The 22,172-nt window shown below is 36.7% G+C and overlaps 4 protein-coding genes across 4 annotated transcripts; 2 read left to right on the plus strand and 2 right to left on the minus strand.

Annotated features, from left to right (window-relative positions):
* The first annotated feature begins 7,953 nt into the window (after positions 1 to 7,953).
* On the plus strand, positions 7,954 to 10,927 carry LOC137710262 (NAC domain-containing protein 54-like). The gene is made up of 3 exons (XM_088695266.1): positions 7,954 to 8,203; positions 8,406 to 8,710; positions 10,425 to 10,927. Exons 1-3 carry the CDS (start codon positions 8,047 to 8,049, stop codon positions 10,740 to 10,742), a joined length of 780 nt encoding a protein of 259 aa, XP_088551392.1. The 5' UTR covers positions 7,954 to 8,046; the 3' UTR covers positions 10,743 to 10,927.
* On the minus strand, positions 10,339 to 13,416 carry LOC137710921 (DHHA1 domain protein). The gene is made up of 6 exons (XM_068450084.2): positions 12,868 to 13,416; positions 12,643 to 12,777; positions 12,423 to 12,505; positions 11,347 to 11,452; positions 11,135 to 11,234; positions 10,339 to 10,803 (listed from the first exon to the last, which is right to left on the minus strand). The coding sequence occupies exons 1-5, from the start codon at positions 13,414 to 13,416 to the stop codon at positions 11,157 to 11,159; spliced, it is 951 nt and encodes a 316-aa protein (XP_068306185.2). The 3' UTR covers positions 10,339 to 10,803; positions 11,135 to 11,156.
* Positions 13,417 to 13,544: 128 nt separating this feature from the next.
* On the plus strand, positions 13,545 to 15,807 carry LOC137710922 (RNA-binding (RRM/RBD/RNP motifs) family protein). The gene is made up of 4 exons (XM_068450085.2): positions 13,545 to 14,005; positions 14,250 to 14,318; positions 14,445 to 14,551; positions 15,568 to 15,807. Exons 1-4 carry the CDS (start codon positions 13,720 to 13,722, stop codon positions 15,655 to 15,657), a joined length of 552 nt encoding a protein of 183 aa, XP_068306186.1. The 5' UTR covers positions 13,545 to 13,719; the 3' UTR covers positions 15,658 to 15,807.
* Positions 15,808 to 15,930: 123 nt separating this feature from the next.
* Positions 15,931 to 18,929, minus strand: LOC137710920 (protein REVEILLE 7-like). Its single transcript, XM_068450083.2, has 7 exons — positions 18,648 to 18,929; positions 18,364 to 18,443; positions 17,772 to 17,888; positions 17,555 to 17,666; positions 17,401 to 17,462; positions 16,822 to 17,235; positions 15,931 to 16,740 (listed from the first exon to the last, which is right to left on the minus strand). Exons 2-7 carry the CDS (start codon positions 18,373 to 18,375, stop codon positions 16,075 to 16,077), a joined length of 1,383 nt encoding a protein of 460 aa, XP_068306184.1. The 5' UTR covers positions 18,376 to 18,443; positions 18,648 to 18,929; the 3' UTR covers positions 15,931 to 16,074.
* Between the last annotated feature and the right edge of the window lie 3,243 nt (positions 18,930 to 22,172).

Genomic DNA, 22,172 nt, shown 5'->3' on the forward strand with positions numbered 1-22,172 from the left:
CTGCAAATGGGAAATGTCCCAGCAAATGGAAACCTCTCTGATTTGAAGTACAGATCAGCACGCGCACAAAGATGGAGAAGATAAAGAGACTATATAATATCTTGCTACTAACTCCTCCTACGCAGAGTCAGACATAAAACAGAGGCCAACATATCACTACTCACGTTATTCGAACCTCATTGGATAATTCGATAATTGGATTCCAGTTTCACTCTTTCTTTCTACGAATTTTACAATATATATGGCCTCTAAACAGATAATTACCACACAAATTGTTTGTTTTCCTAATATCACATCACATATGTATATATAATTATAGGGGATAGATCGTGTCACTACACTTTTTACACAATTTTTGACACACATGTTCGTGGACCTACTTAATAATATTATTTGAACGATCCGAATTGCTTATTTTTTAAGTTTTATCTCAAATATCATATCTATCAAAATTACTCAAATCTAAAGCCATATGACCATTGGAATAAGGGTTTAGTTTTTTTTGTAGAACTGTATTCGTCCCTTTTATTCACTACAAATGAATGTCTTAGTAGTTATGGATTTGTCTAATTTTTTGCAAGTATAATCTATGAATGATATTCTAAAAGATAGACAATTCGGATTGTTAACAAAGCAGGCTCCACACGTATGTGTGTTAAAAGTTGTGTAAAAAAGATAGTGTCATGGATCCACGTATTATATATACGTGCTTATATTATATTTCTCTATCGGTTTTTTTTCTTTTCTGAGTTGGGTAGATAACTAATAAAATTGGAATCGCTTATATCCTAACCAAATCTTGTATCCAGTGGATTCGGAGGGCTTTTGCACCTTCACAAAGGTGTTCCTCATATTATTTTTTTGGGAACTACCCACAACTAGGACAATTTCTTAATCTTGTGACAAAAATAAGACATTTCAAATATGCACATGCCATGCACAACAATCAGACAAAAATAGTAATTTTCCTACACCTTGAAATGACCAAATTGTCCTCCCATATAAATGGGTTATCCAGAAATTCCAGCTCTCATTCTCATTTTGTAGAGAGAAACAGAGGGGACCTAATTCTAGTTCAAAGCTCTAACCCACCCATCTTCTTCATCCAAGAGCTCTCTCTAACCCACCCATCTTCTTCATCCAAGCTCTCTCTCTCCTCTCTCTACATTTTGAATATGCACAAGAGCTCTCTCTCTAACCCACTCATCTTCTTCGATTTTTACCTTTTCATTCGTAGGTTTTGTGACCTGGGTTTGCTTAATTTTACTTTTTGATTGATGGATTTTTGGAGTTGAAGTTGACTGGTTTGGTGTTTCTTGGAGAAGACCCAAATCCTTCAATTTAAATTTTTTTTTTATCATTTCTCTTATTTATATGTGGGTTTTCATTTCTTTTGTCTTCTCCCTCCCTCAGCTCCCTCTCTCGATCCAAATTTACAAACACTAAAATAGGGTTTGACTTTTGCTGCAATTAAATGAAAAAACGTATTAAAGGTCAGTTGCATTTTGGAGAAGAGATAAATTTGAAGGAAAAGAGAGAAATCAGAGTGGAAAGAAGGAAGAGAGAAGGATATGGATGAAATTGTTTCGCATACTCGTTCGCTCTCTTGGTATTAAACTCGCTCATACACTGTATGTACATGATATGCACATGTTATGCTCACAAATTTGAGCTCAACCCAAAAACTCATAACTCACATCTCTCTCTTTGAAATCAGAAAAATGACCCTAAACTTTATATGAAGAATCGAAGATTCATTAATTTGAATTTGGTATCAAATTTGATTGGGTTCAAATATTTAAAGGATTTGAAAAAATTACAATTTGAATGGGCATGAAAGAACCTAAGAATCAAAGGAAATTGTTTCACAAACTCGTTTGTTTTTTTTTTTGTATTTGCAGGGCCTGCCTCTGAATCAAAGGAAAAAGTAGTAAACTACTTTAATGTGAAGAGTATCAAAGATGTAAATACGCACCATCTACGCATAATACACTATATGCACACCACATGCACATGATATGCACAGAACGAGAGAAACTTAACGGCAACGTATTGGTATAGTGGATACAATTAAAACATAATTGTTATGTATATAAAGTTACAGTGATAGTTTGAAAAGTCTTGTTACATATATCAAGCATCGCTTAACCGTTCACGTGGAAAACATGATACTCGTTCTTGTTATTTCACGGACAGCATAACCCTTAACATCCTCTACGTTTTTTCTTAATTTTGTTTTTCGCCGAGGCCAACTAGGTTGTGGTTATACTCGCTAAATTTTGAGGCACAACAATAACATACGTGCATCATAACTAGTGAACATTCCCACTTCTCATATTAGATGTAACCATTCACACCACATGCACATTACGGAAAAAAATTCACAAATTTCTACAATTGGACACTTGAACCAAAAATTGTTCCATCATGGTCTTGTAATACGTCAAAACTTGAAATTTATTCCACAACCCATATGCCCCAACATGAAACACAAACCCTAATTTAACTTCTAAGTATTAATTCATCTTACAAACAACTCATTTATTCCATAAATCATTGATGAATGAACTTGGAACTAAACACCCTACAGCTATGTCTGTCAAAGCTTCTGTCGTCGAAAAAATGGAACTTTCCGGCCAAAACAAATAATATGGTACAAAACCCAGCTCACTCTTCTCACCTCTCTCTCCATTCCTTTGTTCAAAATCAGAGGTATGAGGTGAACCCAAAACCCAGCTCACTCTTCTCGCCTCTCTTAGGACTTCCATCTCTTCAAAATCGGAGATCAAAGATCTGAGGAAGGGAGAAAGAGTAGAGAGAGAAAGTGAGAGAAGAGAGAAAGGAATTGAGAGAGAGAGAGTAGGGAGAGAAATCAGAAACGGGAGAGAGAAAGTGAGGAATAACCCATTTAAATGTGGGTATTTTAGTCATTTTGATTTTGTCCTATTTATATCCAAAGATTAATAAATTGTCCAATTTGAGATATTTCACTATTTTTTTTTGGTTAATTTCTTTTAAGAAAAAGCACCCATTGTATTGTATAAACCCATGACTCACAGTACAAAAGATTTGAGGAATCTTTAAGTCCTTTTTTTTTTTTTTTTGTTGAATCTCCAAGGAAGTCAAAGCCTAATTAATTATACAATGTAAAGAAACTACAGTATGGACTACACCTGCAACAACTAGAATTGTGACTTGTCAATGTAATGGAGGTGCTCAGTTTTATCGTAAACGAAACTAACCTGCTAAAAATGCAGCTATCATATAGCCAAAGAGACAAAGGGGAAGGTTGAATAATGCACCCATGAATCCATCTGCTTCACCAGAAGTCTGCACAATTGCAAATTCCATCCTTGAAATGATGAAACCAACTCACGTCTCTTGCAGTTATTTCTCTCTTTGTAAAAAGATCAGTGATCATGAACTTTATGGCAGCATGGCAATCACCACAAACCCGCAAATTCTTGGTAACTAAGATCGGTTTGCCCGGGCTCAGACTAAGAATTGCATTAGCAATGGCCAGTTTCTCGCTGTGGTAATGGAGGATTCTTTCTTTCTCCTCTTCCTCAACACCTCGGAGAACAAAAACTATTTTTTGCACGGTATCCTAGCTGTTTCATATCTACTGGTAGTTCTTCTAGTATTTCATGTATCTGAGCTGATTGAGGATGGGACAGATCTGCACCTAAAAATCCATGGATAACACCATTGATCTCAACCCAATTGCATCCTGGACTCTTCTTAAGGCCTTGGTCCTACTTGATTCTGACATCGGCTGCATCATCCCGCCTTCCAACAGCATAAAAGGACCAAATTTCCAGTACCTGCAAGTCCTTTCCCTTGAATTTTCTTGGATACTTCTTCCCGAGTTCCATATTATTATGGACTCTGCATGCATCATGCAAGCAGTGCGCTGCACACATGATCATCATCCTCAAACGGCATTGTTCGGATGAAACATTGTGCCCCATCCAAACGTCCAGCCCGGGCGAGAGATCCACCACGCATATGTAATGTTCCATCCTTGGGGTTATGTTGAACTCCTGACTCATTGCACTAAACCAGTGTTTGCCTTCAGTTACAAGCCCCGAATGGCTGCAAGCAGATAAGAGGCCAATGAAAGTCACATCATCGGGCTTAATACCACATGCCTGCATATGATGAAACTGTAAAATTGCTTCCGTGCATGCTTCCATCCCAAGGCCATGATTCCCATAACCAACTATCATTGCATTCCATGAAATAATGTCACGCGCAACCATTTTATCAAAACTTAACATCCCCCTCCTAGTTCTCTACTTTCACCTAATCACTACGACTCTCAAACTGTAAACACAAGTTAAATTGGCTTTTGGACAAATTAAGGAATAAGGTTAATTTCAACCAACAGTAAAGTATGTATAATTAAAAAAAAAAAAAAAAAACCTTAGGTGGCATTTGATGTGGACAGCTACATCATTTGAATTAATCAGATTTTTAAATTTAGCTTATTATTTAATAAACTAATAATTAAGAAAAACTAGTTAATTAAATGCTGATTATGGTATATGAGGAGTCTTTCTCCTTCATTTCCTTGGGTTTTGCAAATTTTTCAAATGATGTGGCTGTCCACATTAGATGCTACCTAAGGTGATATAGGAATATAGTATAAAACATGGTATGAATAGCATTATCTAAAATATAATTTGGCCCACATATTATGTGCGTAGTTTTGGGGGGAGACGATAAGATTTTTGGTTGTTAAAGAAGGATTGGATTGGTTTCTTAGCATTATCAAGGTACGAAATGTGTGGTCAAATTAAAATTTTGGTCTTGTTAACATTACCCGTCTATAAAGTATAGTTGTGATCAATTTAAAGATAATTTCGCTCATGCTATTTGAGTAGATGAAAATAGATAGTATGAGACTTACTCATCTCATGCAAATAATCCTTCTGTTTATTTATAACGTCTAACATACAAAAGTCATATAATACAAAGTGGTAAACATACACCACAAAGATCCACAATAAGCCAATAAATCTGATCCATTTAGACCCCATACATAATCATCCTATTCCAACCAAACCAACCCCATCTCATATATATGTCATTTCAGCAGCAAAAGAGCATGCATTTGACCAGTCATCAATTACACATAAAACATGCACATTAATTCAAGACTACAAGATAATAAAGAAATAATTCTAGATAAATAGATGTGTGTGTTGTTTAGAAACTCGTATGTATTTACAAAGAATTGGATATCTTATAATTTGGAAGCAGTTTTGTCATTCCACCTTAAAAACGAGGGGAAGGGCTGGGCACATGTCCCGTGGTCCTTCTTCAACTTCGTCCTGATACGTGACGTATAAACACATGTATACGTGTATTATAATATCTAATTGATAATTGGAGAGATGATCTTATAACTTATGAATGAAGCCAATCATATTTTAGTAAACTGTGTCTTGCGAAACTCATGACATCACACGATCTATGTCTAAAGTTTGATATAGATTTTGTAGTGACTAATAGCTGGTAAAAGTAGAAGAGAAACAATCAAAGACAATAAAATTAAATATACTATGTAAAGGTCAATGGAGATGTCAAATATATAAGAGCCTTGTCATGTGTTTCGTCCAGTAGTAGAGTATAACTTTAGCTAATTTAGTAACAACTCAACTCATTGTCAAGATCTAATATGAGAATACTGTAACTGTAACTTATAAAAGGGCCTTCGGCCGGAAAGGGATAAGGGGATTGAGGCTTGAAAAAACGAAAGTGAAATTAAGCTCCCAAATTAATTAACAAAATATATGATCGTTTTGTAAGAACAAGTGACACATTACACTGTGTTGTGACGAATGTTTGAATATATGACTCAAATTCAATCTAACAACAATGTGTTTGACATAAAATCATAACAGGAGAATTTTTTTTTTTTTTTGACAAGATCTTAACATGAGAATATATATATAACATGTATGAACACACACACATGCATATATATATATGAGAGACTTTGGATGTGGTCCTTAGTTATGAATATTCTTTGATTGAGACCTTGTTGGTTTTTAATTTTTTTATCAAGGTCCCTAAAATTAATGTGATAATTTATTTCTATGTACGTTACTATATTTTTAAATTAAAAATTAGATTTTAGTTGTTTATATAAATGAGATTTTAAATAAAAAAACCATAATTTGTGGGATTAAAAATATTAAAATATAAATATACTATTGTGTGTGTGTGTGTGTGTGTATAAACATGGGTACATTCATCAAAATTAACCAAAAAATTAATTGTATCAAAACATAGGTACATTCTTCAAAATCACAAAAAAAGAAAAAGAAAAAGATATTAGGCTTAATAACATTAGTAAATTTCTTCGATTAAACTTGACATGGATACATTTTAAAATCAAAGAAAAAAGAATGCACCCATATAAGTTTAAAAATGGATTAGAAAAAAATTGAATAGATTATATATAAAAAATTGTACATTTTATGTATACACAAATTGGTATATTTAAGAATGAGTACATTTTAAGATTAAAAAGTTTTACATAAATGGGTACATATAATTAGCATGGGTACATTTAGCAAAATAAAAAGTACAAATAAAAAAAATATATGGGTACAAATACAAATAAACTTTAAAAAATATGGGTACAAAAAGAAATTAATAAATGGGTGCAAATTAAAATTGAAAAGAAAATTGGTACAAATTAAAAAAGAATTACAAATTAAAAATGGGTACAAACTAAAACTAAAAATATATGATAAAAAATTTAGTCATAAATATAAATATACTAATTGTAACATTTTTAACATTAAACTAATATATTTAGAAATAAAAAAAATATTTTATTATTGAAATAATTAATGATGTTATTAATACCCAAAGTGTGACATCCCACATCGCCCAGGGGAGTGATTCTTAAATGTATATTCCCATCTCTACCTAGCACGACGCCTTTTGGGAGCTCACTGGCTTCGGGTTTTATCGAAACTCTGAAGTTAAGCGAGAAGGGGGCTAGTGCAATCCCATGATGGGTGACCCACTGGGAAGTTCTCGTGTGAGTTCCCAAAAACAAAACCGTGAGGGCGTGGTTGGGGCCCAAAGCGGACAATATCGTGCTAGGTCACCCATAGGGAAGTTCTCGTGTGAGTGCTCAGAAACAAAACAGTGAGGGCGTAGTCGGGGCCCAAAGCGGACAATATCGTGCTACGGTGGTGGAGCGGGCCCGGGAAGTGATCTGCCCCGGGCCGGGATGTGACAGTTTGGTATCAGAGCCTAACCCTGGCCGTGGTGTGCCGACGAGGACGTCGGACCCCTAAGAGGGGTGGATTGTGACATCCCACATCGCCCAGGGGAGTGATCCTTAAATGTATATTCCCATCCCTACCTAGCACGAGGCCTTTTGGGAGCTCACTGGCTTCGGGTTCCGTAGGAACTCCGAAGTTAAGCGAGTAGCGCACGAGAACACTCTCAGGATGGGTGACCCATCAGGAAGTTCTCGTGTGAGTGCCCAGAAACAAAACCGTGAGGGCATAGTCGGGGCCCAAAGCGGACAATATCGTGCTACGGTGGTGGAGCGGGGCCGGGAAGTGATCCGCCCCGGACCGGGATGTGACACAAAGACTTCGATCAAAAATTAAAAATGAATAGGATTTTAATCAATGAAGTAGCAAAAAGAAGAATGAAAACCTAATTTCTCATATATATATATATGATTTTTGTTAACAAAATAAACAAAATTGAAATATAATAAGCAAAATTTAAAAATATTCAGTAAGGCAGAGAAGTGTCAACAGGAAGAAGGTTTTGTCTGAGAATCTGGAAAAGGAAAAGTGAGGTCCTGATGCGGAGTGAGGAAAGACCTTAATACAAGGGACTTTCGGTCCTTTTTATACCTCTATATATAACATGATCATGATGCCATAAATCATTAGCTAGCTAGCTAGGAGGAGGAGGAGGAGAAGGACGATCGATCGGTCGCAAGGAAACAATCAGTGACAAAAAAAAACTAGCTAGCTTGCGCCGTGCGTTCATATCAATTATATGGCGCCAGTGGGATTGCCTCCCGGTTTTAGGTTCCACCCGACGGACGAGGAGCTGGTGAATTATTACCTCAAAAGGAAAATCAACGGCCAGGAGATTGAGCTCGACATCATTCCTGAAGTTGATCTCTACAAATGCGAGCCTTGGGAATTAGCAGGTCGTTCATCGATCATCATTTGAGTACTCTTACTAATCAACATCATTATTATTCAAGCAGTATACCATTCATGATACTTAACTTACTCGTTAGCGTTTGAGCGCTATTAATGTAGTATACGTACAATGCAAATTATGTCATCTATATTTACATGTATAGTTGCATACAATTACATATTTGATTGGTGCATCAATCAATGCAGAAAAATCGTTTTTGCCAAGTAGAGACCCGGAGTGGTACTTCTTTGGACCGCGGGATCGAAAGTACCCTAATGGCTTCAGAACAAACAGAGCAACGAGAGCAGGATATTGGAAGTCGACTGGAAAAGACAGGAGAGTGACGTGCCAGAATCGAGCGATCGGAATGAAGAAAACGCTGGTTTACTACAGAGGCCGAGCCCCTCAGGGCATTCGGACTGACTGGGTCATGCACGAGTATCGCCTCGACGACAAGGACTACTACTGCTCCTCCGACCCCGACACCTCGTCCTCATCTGCCGCAATTCAGGTACCTTGTTCTCCATCACTAAATTAATTAATAATACACAAATGTACTATTATACTGGGGTGTGATATTTACACACTCCTTTTTACTTCTCACACACCTTTTTAATTTTCGATCATCTAATTGAATGAACTGACAACGATCAAATGACATAATTAAATAAGGGGTGTGAGAGAAGTAATTAGGGGTGTGTGGATAGCACATCCAATTATATTTATAATGTCCACAGGTTAATTAGTCAGTTAGGAGGATTAAGGATTATTCTCTTCGTATCTGTAGCTCATTTTATTTGTCCCAAACGATTCTCATCATTAAATTGTTGAGTATAGTGGGATTCAATCAATATTAAGTGCCAGTGTGACTTATAAATTCAAGATGATCACTCTCACTATTTTATTGAATAGAACTAAATAAGATGACCACTCTCACTAATTTATTGATTAGAACTAATTATGTGGTGATCAGGAAGGAACTCACTGTTACTGATTAGCTGATGAAAAAACAAAAAAAGAAAAAGAAAAGAAAAGATGATTAGAATAATTATTGTGAGCTTTAGTTAGGAAGTATAACTTCACATTGTATTACAATCACACTGTCTATTTTTTATATTTTCTTCAAATATTATCTTTACCAAAAATCGCACAGAAAGGAAACCATAAGACCATTGTTTCAGAGATTAATCTTTTTTTCGAATCAGTAGGATATATTTGACCTAAAAAGCATGAAGTTCGATGCTTGAGGCAGGGAGAAAAGCATTTCCTTTTTTTTCTCATACTTTTTTATTTTAATTTCTACCTCTTTTCTCCTAAACTTAATTAACACTCCAATTATAAATTAAAGGATTAATTATAGAACATAATGACCATAAGCTATCGTGTATAATAATAAAAAGTAAAACTATCAACGTGAAACTTGCATGAGTTTGGAATTGCATGCATGTAATTTACGATATTATACTTTCGAAATATATAAATACTGTAATAAATAAACACATAGCTGACATATATTCGTTGCTTGCACTGGATCACTTAAATCTCTTTTTCCTTTTTATAATCAGACAAAAGTACAATCCTCCACAAGATTCAGATATGAATTAATATCCCTTAATTAACTCAAGCTTGATTAAGAACTAAGGATTATTATACTCTACTTATGTTTGATCATATAACTAAGGCTTTCAAACTAAAATGGTATCTGGCATAACTCCACAATTGTAGAAGTGGTTCATGATTTTGTCCACTGTAAATCACTTTAGTCATTCCATAAAAATCTATTAATATCTTGTTAAATTGTCACGTGAACGACCACATGATCATCCTTTTATATATATTTTTTTGTCAAACAACCCCTTTATTTAACGAGGAGATTTTTCATCTTAAAAGTGATGGATAACTGTGCTTGCCACCAGTTATCCCATTTTTAAAAGAAAAAAAAAAGGAGAAATTTTTTCACAAATAACTAAAATGTTTCCTGTAAACAAACTTAGAGACAACTTTTATCGATTTTATTAAACACAGCCTACCACTAATTATAAAGCAGCCTAACTCCACATCGATCACTTTCATTTGTGTAAGAAGGTGTCGGGGACTTTTTACTTTATTCCAAAGTCCAAAACAATTAATACGCACATATTGTTATCAATTATATAATATTTTATTCCAACTCCTTTTACACTTTGACTAGAGAAATTAATTAACTAGTATGAATTTATATGCAGGATTCTTTTGCATTGTGTCGCGTGTTTAAGAAAAATGGCATTTGCTCGGAGATTGAAGAGCAGCAAGGCCAATCAAGTCATTTAACACTAAACAATATTCATGAAAGATCACAAGGTGTAAACAATGATCACTGTGATCAAACCCTGTCACCGGAGAATCCGATGGCATCGTCATCGTCAATCTCATGCCCGCAGGAGGAAGATGACAAAGACGATTCGTGGATGCAGTTCATCACAGATGATACGTGGATGCAGTGTTCTTCTAACACTGGTGTCAGTGGTGAAGATCAGCTCTCTCATGTGGCCTTCACAAACTAACTGATCAATGGAGATGAGTATATGGATGGTTACCGGAATATTGGTGTTGGCGGTAAATAACCTGAAAATGCATGTATGGACGGATGTAACTTTCAAACAATAAAATACAACATATATACACGATTTCATGAAGAACACTAGACAAAGGCTTGTCATCATACCTTCATTAATTGGTAGATTAATTATCTTTAATTGGCTTTAGTCATTTTATGACGGTTTGGTTTGGTTTGGTTTTGTTGGCAGATTCTCTAGTGAGTCAATATCTCAGATGACCAGTCTAGAGATTTTGTTATTAAACTCTTTCCTGAGGTGATTTGGGTGTTACTTGTGGAATAAAGCTATATATATATATATATATACACATTTTTAACAAATCGAATTTGATGTTTTACCTCTTGAATGGCATATTAATCTTCACAGTTTCCACTGCTTGAATTCTGCAGAGCCTAACATGAAGGAACTAGCATTTCGATGCCCACCGCCTCCAAATTCCTGAGAAGAAAATGCAAAACGTGTTTTAGCTTTTTCCAAAGTACTACATATATGTGCCAGTTAATTCCATGTTTAACAGGCAGAAAGAAAATCCATGTGATGACAGAACAACCTGTGAGATGAGTGTTGTGTCTTCGGTGTCCACACTCCTAAGGCTTATTTTTAGCATTTGGTCATTTTCAAGCTCAGGCACTCTGTATACAACAGCACCAATGCCCCTACAAAGAATTTAAAAGAAACAAAAAACATAACTAAAGTGTAAAATGGAAGAATGGCACTGATTAAAATACATCTCAAACAAGTTACTGAATGTGCATTGGATTTCCAGATGGGTGGAACAGTTTGAGTTGAGCTCAATAAAACCATGCTTGGAAGAGAACAACCTCAATAAACAGGCATAAAAAACTGATTCCACAGAAAACAAACAAAATAACATGAATATAGTTCTGAAAAATGTAGATGACAGGATATAACCCTTTTCTACTAAAAGTTTATCCACATCGATTTCAAACAGAAAAACAAGATGAAATAATGAATTGCCAGAATAGTACATTCAAGGAGTCTAATATGGGTCTATACTAACCAGACTTTTTACCGAGTAAAACAGGAGCAAAAATAGCCCCAACGGTTCAACATGCTTCAGTGTTCAATCCTAACATCAGTTTGGATATAGTGCGATTATTTTTACATCACATGGTTTCTCCCTTAAAACTTTCACATTTTCTTTCTACAATTCTTTCATAAAATTCTTTTAATTGCAAATCGGTTTGCAAGACTACTTCCTCAATACACTTCCTTCACCAAAAATATCATCATCATGAATCCAGATCTTGAAAAGATTACTGTGTCAGTAGTCGAGGTTCAAATTTTGAGCGAATCACTTGGTCCTCCCAATCAGACATGATTTGCAACCCCTTCAAAGAGAATGGATAGAAAGGTATGGATTGCGATTCTAAGAAACGTGCAGTTTCAGGAGGATGGGATTCAACAATTGAGTAGTCTCTCCTCTTAGTTCTCTATGAGGCCCGCAACCAATGATAAAACTGAATTCAAACTAAAAAAGCCCAAGACTTCTAATCTTGACGCATTGCAGTAATGGAAAGAGAAGCAACATGAAGCGCGCCCTGAACGCTAATTCCAATAAATGTCATTTCAAGACCATGAGTAAAGAAACAGAATGCTACATACCTTAAGCTTAGACTACGGCTTTTAGTAGCTAATTGATGTCCGAGTTCACTCCTCAACTCGGAGATAGAATCTGCAGTGACAGCCTACAAGCAGAAAAGATAAGATTATGCATTTCGTATCAATTTTATTTCTTTCTTATGTTGTTCAGACACACACACACAGAGCAGCAGCAGCAGTCCAATAGAATGCAGAAACGAAGTATGCTAATAAGTAATAATACCAGGCAATGTCCAAAGGCTCCACCGCAAAGTGCAATTTCATAAGACGAACGGAGAGCTTCATCTATTAATTTCTGCTTTTCCGATAAGCTCGCCATTCCTTCACTAATCAAAGACTCCAAATCCAAAGAAAGCAGCTACTCATTCAAACCAAATATCAATAAAGCACACAACTTTTCAGTAAATTCAACACCATAAATTAATAAGGCAAGCAAATTTGAAATCACCTGTTGGAACAAAGATGGGTTCAACCCGACGTCGTATTCAAGGTTCAAATCTTTGAAACCACTACTGAAAGCTTTACTATTTGGAAGCATCCACCTCCATAGATCCCCATCCTCGATATACTCGAACAGCCTCCTCACCGCGTCAAACCGAGCAACCGCCGCCTTGTTGTCGGCGTCAATTTTGTCCCTGAAGTAATCGAAAGCGATGGTGGCGCCGCTCCTGTTCATGTCTACGACGCCGGCCACGTTTCCGCCTATGGGGGTTCCAATGGCAGTCTTGTGATGGTCCAAGACCACGACGTTCGGGACCGCGGAGGAGATCTTCTGGACGAAACCAGGGGGGCCCACGAAGTCGAGGAGGTAAAGGTGGTCGATATCGGCGAGAGGGAGGTGTTGGGGGGTGATGGGGCTGTAAACGGTGTTGGGGAAGAAGAGGGGCTCGACAGAGATGGCGGAGAAGTAGAGGTGCGCCGCCAAAGCAGCAAACGCGCCGTCCGGGCAAGGGTAATGGTACAACACTGCCGGTCTCGTATTAATTACCATATTCATGTTCGCAGCCGTGCCGGACGCCTACTGCGACCACTGCTGCCTAACTCAGCTTTGCCGCCCCGCCGCTCTGCCTCCTGTGACTTCTAATTGTTTTTCATTTTTAAGTTAATTATAAATTTGCCCCCTGAGTTTAGTGATTGTTTCACTTCGGGTTTTAAAAGAAAAAGTTAATTCAAGTTTGGTCCCTAAATCATCAAGTTTGGCCCCACCCACCATGCCCTAGTAGGGCAGACGTACCTAAAACGCTCTCCCCACAACTTTATAGACTTGTGGAAGCAGAGTGTGGACTGGCTCTGACTGCAAATGGCAACGACCGTTGTTATCCTGAGGAGCCCTGCAAATCCATGGCCTTCCAGTTCGAGCAACAGACTCAAACAACAGAAGACATCTTCTCAGGTGGTCGGCGGCTGCTGCACCATCACTTTCACCTCCTCAATTGCCTGCCGTGCTTGGCGGAATAAGCAGTCCCTATCCTCCTCTCCCAAACACAAAAACCGCACCTTCTCGCCATCGGCGTCTCTTTCTCCTTCTTCTTCTTCTTCTTCTTCTTCTTCTTCTTCCTCCACCTCCACCAAGCTCTACGTCAGTGGTTAGCTTTTCTCTCTTTCCCAATTTCCCTTCATATATATATATATATATATTTATATATTGATTGATAACATGGAATTGCAATTGTATGATTGAAAGGTGAAAACTTTTTCAATTTGCATTTGTAAAGCACCAAACTTGAGGCGGTCTCTGTTGGAGGCTTGAATGATGGACAATTTATGCATTTGGGTCCTCTTACTTTCTCCAAATTAAGGATGCTTTGTCAATTGTCAATTGTCATGCAGGGCTTTCGTTTCGTACCACTGAAGAGAGCTTACGAAATGCTTTCCAAAATTTTGGACAACTTGTAGAAGGTGAGAGCATCAAAGATTTTGGGCACGTTTCTTTTCTTAGTTGAGCTGCGATTAGCCTCTGTCAGCTGTTTTTCTGTTGATTTTAACTTTGTTTTGGGTTTCGAATAATTCCATTTCAATTTGTAGTCAATTTGGTGATGGATAGAATTGCAAATAGGCCAAGAGGCTTTGCTTTTCTCCGCTATGAAACTGAAGAGCAATCCCAAAAGGCTATCGAGGGAATGCACGGAAAGGTACGTGCTGCCCAGGAGGCTCCATTTTTCCTTTTCGAAAAGAAGATAAATAATTATGAAAGAAATTACACTGCTTGAGAGTCTCATACCAAACATGCACTAAAGCCGCAGTACAAGAGCGTTTGAACTGTTTTCAAGGCTGAGATACTCTCTCAGACTTTCGGGCTTTACTAGTATAAGATAACATTCGCCAACAAGTGAAGCAACAATATATCAAGGAGAGTGTCATAGGAGAACAGAGTTTCGTAGTAATTAGATATAATCTTATTGCACAAGAGAGATCTTGGAGACTTGGGATTTTGGCCTGCTTGTATCAGGGACCCCTATGTGTTACGGGTACCTTTGATGGCAACGTGAAAAGGTTTCTATCACCTTGTAATTATCATCTAAACCAATGGTGGTGCGTAAACTTTAGCATAAACGTGAAACATATGTTATCACGAGAAGTGTAGGCATAGTCATACTCTGCTCTAACGTTATGCCATCATTTTCAGCTGTGCTGCCCCGATTGTGACTCATTATTGTCAGAAACATGCATTAACCTCATAAATCAAATCCCCTCAAGGATGTGCATGCTAGGTAGCCTTAAAGTATGTTGGTTTGGTGAAGTAGTGCATAGTTTCATAGTCCATGACTGCTCTCAGACGTGTTGCCATTAGAAGGGAAACCACAACTAGGTGGACATGCTTTCAATTGGAAATCTTCACTTATTGACGTGTAGGTCAATGACTATAGTCTTTTATACCTGTTCTAGGGTCTAGAGAGTCAATTGTTTTTGAGCTTGATGAAACATTGAGTTAGTTGTTTGATGGAGTTTGTGTCCTATGTGACTTGAGAAGATATATATAGTGAACTGATGGCCTTTTGAACCTTGAACTTTTTTTTCTCGTTTCTAATGATTGCTGCGCACACCAGCACTCGTTTCCAATATCTTTGGTAGCTTTGCTTATATTGGCTCGGCCACAATGACGTAACAGATATTGAGATTTTCTTTGCTGCTTGTTTTGTTTTTTCAGTTTTTGGATGGCAGGGTAATATTTGTTGAAGTTGCAAAGCCGAGATCAGAGCTCCGTCAAAACCCCAAACAAAACCCAAGACGGTATTGAAGTGTCGGCCGTAGCCTATGATTGTTGTTTAACATAAAAGTCATCGATGCGTTCGCTTCGTTAGAATTCTCATGTGTGTGCTCTGGATTCAATTAAAGATCCAAACTTGTGCTCTCTTTGTCTGCAAATGTGACGATGCGTTAAAGGGTAGCGATTTTCAGTCTCCTTTTTGTCAAGGCAAGAAAGATTTGAAATGATTACGTACTGGCGATGCGACCAAGAAAATTGTCAAGGAAACGAATACGTATCCAATTGAAGCCTAATAATCTCGTATAAAGAATACATCCAGAAAGGAAGTTACTATTATTGCTTGTTGCATAAATGCAGCATCATCGGACAGGAACGTATCAAATTGTAAACTTTCAATCAAAGCGGGTATTGCTAAAAACTTGAAAACAGAACATCTAAAATGCAAAACTACGAGCAGATGCGAGCCCGTTGCCTGTCCCTCATGTCTTCGGAAACTATGACAGATGAGTTCTTACTTAGGTCTGCTAAACATCTTTTGTACGGCACAAACCCCTTCCGTGAACTGCAGGGGGCCGAACGAGTTTCTTCGCGTAATGAACTCACAGACTCTATGTGCTTCTCTCCTAAACTTTCCACTGCACTACCAAATGATCTTTCCGTCTGTTTAATTGTTTCGTCCGCACAAGAATCTACACGTATTTGTATTTGAGCTGAGTTTTGGTTACATGATCTGATGTGGAAGTACGGTAGACCATGATACATAGCCCACCATGGCAGAGGAGCTTCAGGATTAGGGCTATGTTTTTGGTGTTCCCAATCAGTTGTAGCACCACATGCCGATGGATCCAAATTACCAACAATCCCACCAAGTGTCAAACTCGTATCTATCGCATCTGATCTTGGTGTTTGAACAAGCTTATCATTGTCCCTCTCACAATTGTCTTGTTCCACCTTTGATGTCGGTGTCTTAGAATCCTCGGCACCAGTTGGAGATTGTTTCTCCGAGTCTGGTACCAAAACTGTCCTTCCAAAGAGCTTAATGCTCGCAGAAGCTCCTGAATGGCCAGCATCTTCTTCAGTACTCACAGTGTGATTGGAACCTGATCTGTAATTCTGGAAATCCACATCATATCAGAACCCAACCAAAACAGAGTACAGGAATCTAATCGGAATAAAAAAAAGAGTTCATCATACCACGGACGGAAAATTTTCCAAGACTGAGTCAGCAGATAACTGGACTGATGGCGAGGACCCTTGCACTTCAGCAGATGAGCTGAACGCCAAATAATCATTCTCCTTTTCAAAATGGGATGGGCCCGTTGAGCGCATGTCAGTGGTACATGAAGTCGGGGTTGAAGATCTGTTATGCTGGTCCAAAGCTGCAGACCCCAGTACATCTGAACCCTGTGCAGATAATACTGAAGAAGGAGATTGTTGGTCTTTCCCTTGAGCCGAAAATTGTGGGGATGGTGACCTTTCTGGTGTTCCATTGAGACAATCCACTGATTTTCGTGGATAAGGATGAACAGGCTTCCGCTTAGGCCTGGGAGGAGGAATCTCAATAGGCCTGATGGAGCCTTCGCTAGGTCCACATGACTCCTTAGAAACCTGGAAGCAAGAAAAACCATATCAATACAGTGAAGGATACATGCTAATAAAAAATACGGCCAAATGACGATTTAATAGGGGTCTTGAATATATAACTCAAGAAACTTCAGCATCCTGTACATACTACAAAAGGAAATTGGTACTAAAGTCGAATAGGCATTAAACCTTAGAGAAGAACTTTTGAGCATGACTTCGAATTTGAACTGCAGTTTTGGTGCCTACATGTTCTGCATAAAGATGAGTTTTACTTCATCGTCAGATGGTGTGAAAGGAAGTTACTCTAGAATCTAGACAAAGTTATAAGGCACTGAGCTTATACCTTCTATTTGACGCCAACCTCGGCCGTACAATTTCAAGGCTTCAAGGAACTTCTGATGCTCCTCCTCTGTCCATTTTGCTCTTTGTTTTGTAATCGTATACGGTTTCCTAACCTGAGGAAAGAAAACAAAGAACCGTTGAGCGAAAATTTAAGCAGGTACATAAATTTGAGGCAAAAGGAGACCCCTCCGTGACGAGGGCAATGAAAAGAAGGTGACCTTGGGTGCATGGTCACTGCCAAATGAACAAATCTCCGCATTAGATTGCGCATCACCATTTGAACTGCAATTTCCAACCACAACGGAGGCGTTGGACCCTGTGGCTTCAATCTTATCCTATGTCCAAACACAAAGTCGAGTTGATACTTTTGATTCCAGCATAGTAAAAATAACAAGCGAAAAAGCGTTCATCATTAGTACACAATTCGGTTCGAAAACACACAACAAAATAATTCTGCACGAGTTCGAAAACATCAAAACGGGCCGCATCGCAATATTAATCCAATACGGAGTAAGTAATCAGGTAAATTGCTTGATCTAGTTAACAGAAACATAATCAATCCACAGAAACAGATGAGGAAACATATTCATCAATTAATCATAAACTTAATTTAACCACTGCCTCAAAACCCCATCTTGATCTGAGACATCTATCTAAGTACGCATCGAACCGACAGTCAAATTCCTCAACTTTTGGAACATATTGTTCTAAGAAAGTATTCACTGACATGCCATCATCAGATTCCGACCAAAACAATGGATTAAAAAGACAGAAAATTGAAACATAGTAAGACAAATTGCTTTTGCATACCTCAACTGCCATTGCTGCTCAAATCAAACAGAACAAGTCCGACACGTTTACTCCAAACCGTTACCGAACAAAACCTTAATCTGCAAAATTGATTCACAACAAATCAAAAACACAGAATTTCATCGATTGGATATTCCGCTGAATCTAAATAATAAATAAATACTTTATTTATGAACAAAAAGGTCAAATAAGAACAAAAAATCAAACTTTATCAATTTTTTTTTTCAAAAAAAGAAAAGAAAAGATTTTTATGGGAAAATAAAGCAGATCAATCAGAAGCTTACCTCAAATGGTATTTGAAATATTGAAAATAAACTTTTTCTCGACAGTTTTGTAACTGGGAGAGAAGAAGGGAAAATAAACTCCCCTCGGACTTTCCCGAGAAACAAACAAACAGATTCCGGCGTCGGATAGCCGGAAAAAAAACAAAAGAATACAGAAACCCAAATCCAAATCCAGAGAAGAAGAGGAAGGAGGATGTAAAGAGAGGAAGAAATGTGAGAGTAGAGAAGAAGCGCACAAGGAAATTGAGAGTTATATGGAGGAAGAAAGTAAAAGCAGGATCCGCCACGTGAGAGTCAGACTGGAGAATTTTAATTTTAATTTAATTTCTAAGAAAATATAAAAGGTCGGGTGGGAGAAATCTTGTGGCTGAGGACGCAGGGGACCCTCAGACACCCGGCACTTTCTGGTGAGTTGTAACCTGTCTCCCACCTTTTCGGCTTTTCTCCCATATTAAGAAAACTCCAAAAATCCCCAATTTTTTTGTATTTTCTTGATATTTTTGTGGAAGATATTTAATCTTCCCAATACTCCAACCGAGATTTGGATAATTACTGCAAGACTGAGTCTTTTATCACCAATTAGATATTTTCATTTATTTCCAACATTAGACTCCTCCAAATCTCATGTTTTTCTATTACTTTTAGTATCTGCTATTGACATTTTAAATTAATATTTGCATATTTATTTAAAAGATAGTTTATTATATTTGTGAAATATTAAAATAAAATCATATAACGATATATTTATATTAAAATATAAAAATTTAGAACTAACTAGTTATAATAAGTGGAACAAAATAATATCATCCCAAATAATTGAGAAAAAAAGAAGAACAAGAGTTGAATAGAAAGGGTGATAATTGAATGATAAAATGAAGAAAATATCTCAGCCACGAGAAACAAGGAGAGACAAAAAGCCAAGTCCCCTTCACTTCTCAGTGCAAAGTGCAAGTGGTGTCCCTTCAACCTCAGATCGTGATCATATGATAAAGATTCGACACATAATATATATGGCAAATCCCTGCCATATATTTTTTTTTATCTAATTTTTAACAATATAATTCACTTTGTAAGGTATTTACACGATCCAATCGTTTATTTTTCTATATTTTTTTCTCAAAAATCATATCAACCCAAAATTACTAAAATTGACCATTGAATTAAGAGTTTATAATTTCTTTATGGAATTGTATGTGTCCTTTTTTTTTTCCTTACAAATAAATGTTTTAGTAGTTTTGAATTTGTCTAATTTAAAAAAAAATAATCTATGAATGATTTTATAAAAGATAAATAATTCAGATTATTAAAAAAACGTGTATCAAAAAACAAAATATATAAAAATAAATATAATGTCACGGGTGTTTCCCAATTAATATATATCAAACATATATCTAAATATCATGTGAATGTGATTTTTTGGGTAAGTCTACTGAAAATGTGGGGAGGTGGGAGCGAGAGGGACTGGGTGGTCCCCACTCCACCATTATCTGCGCTTTTTGACACATCAGCTGCTCTTTATTTCGTGTCTTCCTTATTTAAACGCCACGCTCGCAGGCCCCGCTGGGCCCACCATTGTGACCGTCACTCTCTTTCTATTCGTCCAGCCAAAACAACCATATTCATATATTGACCACAAAAAACTAATGATTTCTATTCTTTGAATATCTATATATCTATATATATATATATATATATATATATATATATATATATTCGGCCAAGAGGATATTATCCGAACAATTTATCCAATAACTTGGTTTCCCTTTTTTGGAATTGGATATTTTCCAAGGCAAAGCCTTGGGGTCCTTCTGACCGAATAACATGGACCGTTGGATTTTGATCTTATAGCCGTTAGATTAAAATCCAATGCCCCATGTTGTTCGGTTAGAAGGATCCCAAGGCTTTGCCTTGGAGAGGATCCAATTCCCCCTTTTTTTATTAATATTATCTGAACAATTTTACACACTAAAATACACCTTAATAAGTTTCAATCTAGAGAAATGCTAACTATCTTTTTTATTTGCTTTTCATCTTTTTTCTTTTAAATTCATCTCGTGCTGTGTGGACTCCATTTATATGTCAAACTAAAGAAATTATTTCGCAAAAACACAAATTTTATTTTTTCACACATACCCTTAATTACAACCCTACACATAACAAACAAAAAATCAATACGATCCTGAGCCCCGCCACCTATCTCTCTTACTTTTACTCACCCTAGTCCTGTTCATCTCTCCATGGATAGCAACATACCAGCAACTATGGGATTTTTAATACATTCGATATTATTGACATTATATAGTGGGATTTGGTTAAATTTAACGATGAACTAGTTAGAATAGTTTAGTTCAAATTTATTTGTTACCAAAATTAAACATAAACCTCTCATTTAAAAATGACAAAATATGACGTTATTAAACTGATTAAAATTTAGGCCATTCTCCGGAAGGAGAATAGTGGAACCCACCCAATAGAATTTAGGCCAAAAACAAAAGTAGATAAAGAAATGGAAATTTTGCAACCACAAGTTTGTAGGTTTCAAGTATGTGCTGTAATGGAGGATCGTTGGGCAAGATTTCCGACTCTTTAATTTATATTTTCTTGGTTAGTTGGGATCAAGTTTGAGCTGCAACAGACAATTGACACGTGCCCCGCAAACCCATTCACATTTTATAAAGACAAATAAAATGCCCTTTTCCATTTCCTTGCTTTCTCCTCACTCTCTCCATTTAATTTTTTTGTATTTTAACTTTTAGTTTAATCTAGATGTTTTAATTTTATTTGGAAAAAAACGCTTAATTTACAGTTTATGATTTTAAATAATTTTAAAAAAGGTTTGTAACTCACCATAAGTGGGTTTTTTAAACATAATTTGCCCTTATTTAATAAATTGTAATTTTTATAAGTTGTAAGAAGGGAGAGGCATTATTGGAAGAAAAAAAAAAAAAAAAAAAAAAAAAAAGGAAGGGAGAGGCATTAGTGGTATTATGTATGATTCCCAAAATGGCCTTCTCCCAAGAGAATCAGAGATTCATGTTGTTTTCACGCTTCCGAAAATTCATGTTAAAAGCCCACTTCAGCTTTAGGAGTTTGGGCATTGTTATATGTTCATAATGGGCTGAGTGTTGTTGGTGAGAAGCCCATAAAACATAGGCTCGCCAGTTTGCCAACTCTCTTATCAGACTCAGGCCAATCTTCTAAACCAAACATTTAGCAATGTATGTATGTGTGGGTGTGTGTAGGAATCCTTTAACAAGAGGGTTTCCCAATCTCAACCATACAATTTCATTAAGGTCAAATCTAACGGTCAAGAAGGTGTCCCCATATTTAAAAAAAAAAATAGGGATCCCTCTTGTTATGTATACATATATATACATATATATATGTATATATATGTATGTATGTATGTATGTGGTGTATATATAAAATTGGCCTAAAATGCTCACATGTTAAATCTCAATTATTTAACTGATTAAAATTAAATATTAATTATATTACGATTAAATAACAATGATATAGCGATCA

This window comes from Pyrus communis, chromosome 6 (genome assembly GCF_041283825.1).
Source record: "Pyrus communis isolate YQ-2024b chromosome 6, ASM4128382v1, whole genome shotgun sequence".
NCBI lineage: Eukaryota > Viridiplantae > Streptophyta > Magnoliopsida > Rosales > Rosaceae > Pyrus > Pyrus communis.

What these genes read in the sequence shown, in the direction of transcription:
- LOC137710262 (XM_088695266.1), top strand. Translation starts at nt 8,047, where the DNA reads ATGGCGCCAGTGGGATTGCCTCCCGGTTTTAGGTTCCACCCGACGGAC. An exon ending in CGAGCCTTGGGAATTAGCAG is followed by an intron (nt 8,204 to 8,405) that starts GTCGTTCATCGA and finishes CAATCAATGCAG; the next exon opens with AAAAATCGTTTTTGCCAAGT. An exon ending in CCTCATCTGCCGCAATTCAG is followed by an intron (nt 8,711 to 10,424) that starts GTACCTTGTTCT and finishes ATTTATATGCAG; the next exon opens with GATTCTTTTGCATTGTGTCG.
- LOC137710920 (XM_068450083.2), bottom strand. An exon ending in AGGTTGGCGTCAAATAGAAG is followed by an intron (nt 17,463 to 17,554) that starts GTATAAGCTCAG and finishes ATCTTTATGCAG; the next exon opens with AACATGTAGGCACCAAAACT. An exon ending in TGGAAAATTTTCCGTCCGTG is followed by an intron (nt 16,741 to 16,821) that starts GTATGATGAACT and finishes GTGGATTTCCAG; the next exon opens with AATTACAGATCAGGTTCCAA.
- LOC137710921 (XM_068450084.2), bottom strand. Translation starts at nt 13,416, where the DNA reads ATGAATATGGTAATTAATACGAGACCGGCAGTGTTGTACCATTACCCT. An exon ending in ACCCATCTTTGTTCCAACAG is followed by an intron (nt 12,778 to 12,867) that starts GTGATTTCAAAT and finishes TTGAATGAGTAG; the next exon opens with CTGCTTTCTTTGGATTTGGA. An exon ending in GAGCCTTTGGACATTGCCTG is followed by an intron (nt 12,506 to 12,642) that starts GTATTATTACTT and finishes TTCTGCTTGTAG; the next exon opens with GCTGTCACTGCAGATTCTAT.
- LOC137710922 (XM_068450085.2), top strand. Translation starts at nt 13,720, where the DNA reads ATGGCAACGACCGTTGTTATCCTGAGGAGCCCTGCAAATCCATGGCCT. An exon ending in CACCAAGCTCTACGTCAGTG is followed by an intron (nt 14,006 to 14,249) that starts GTTAGCTTTTCT and finishes ATTGTCATGCAG; the next exon opens with GGCTTTCGTTTCGTACCACT. An exon ending in TTTTGGACAACTTGTAGAAG is followed by an intron (nt 14,319 to 14,444) that starts GTGAGAGCATCA and finishes TTCAATTTGTAG; the next exon opens with TCAATTTGGTGATGGATAGA.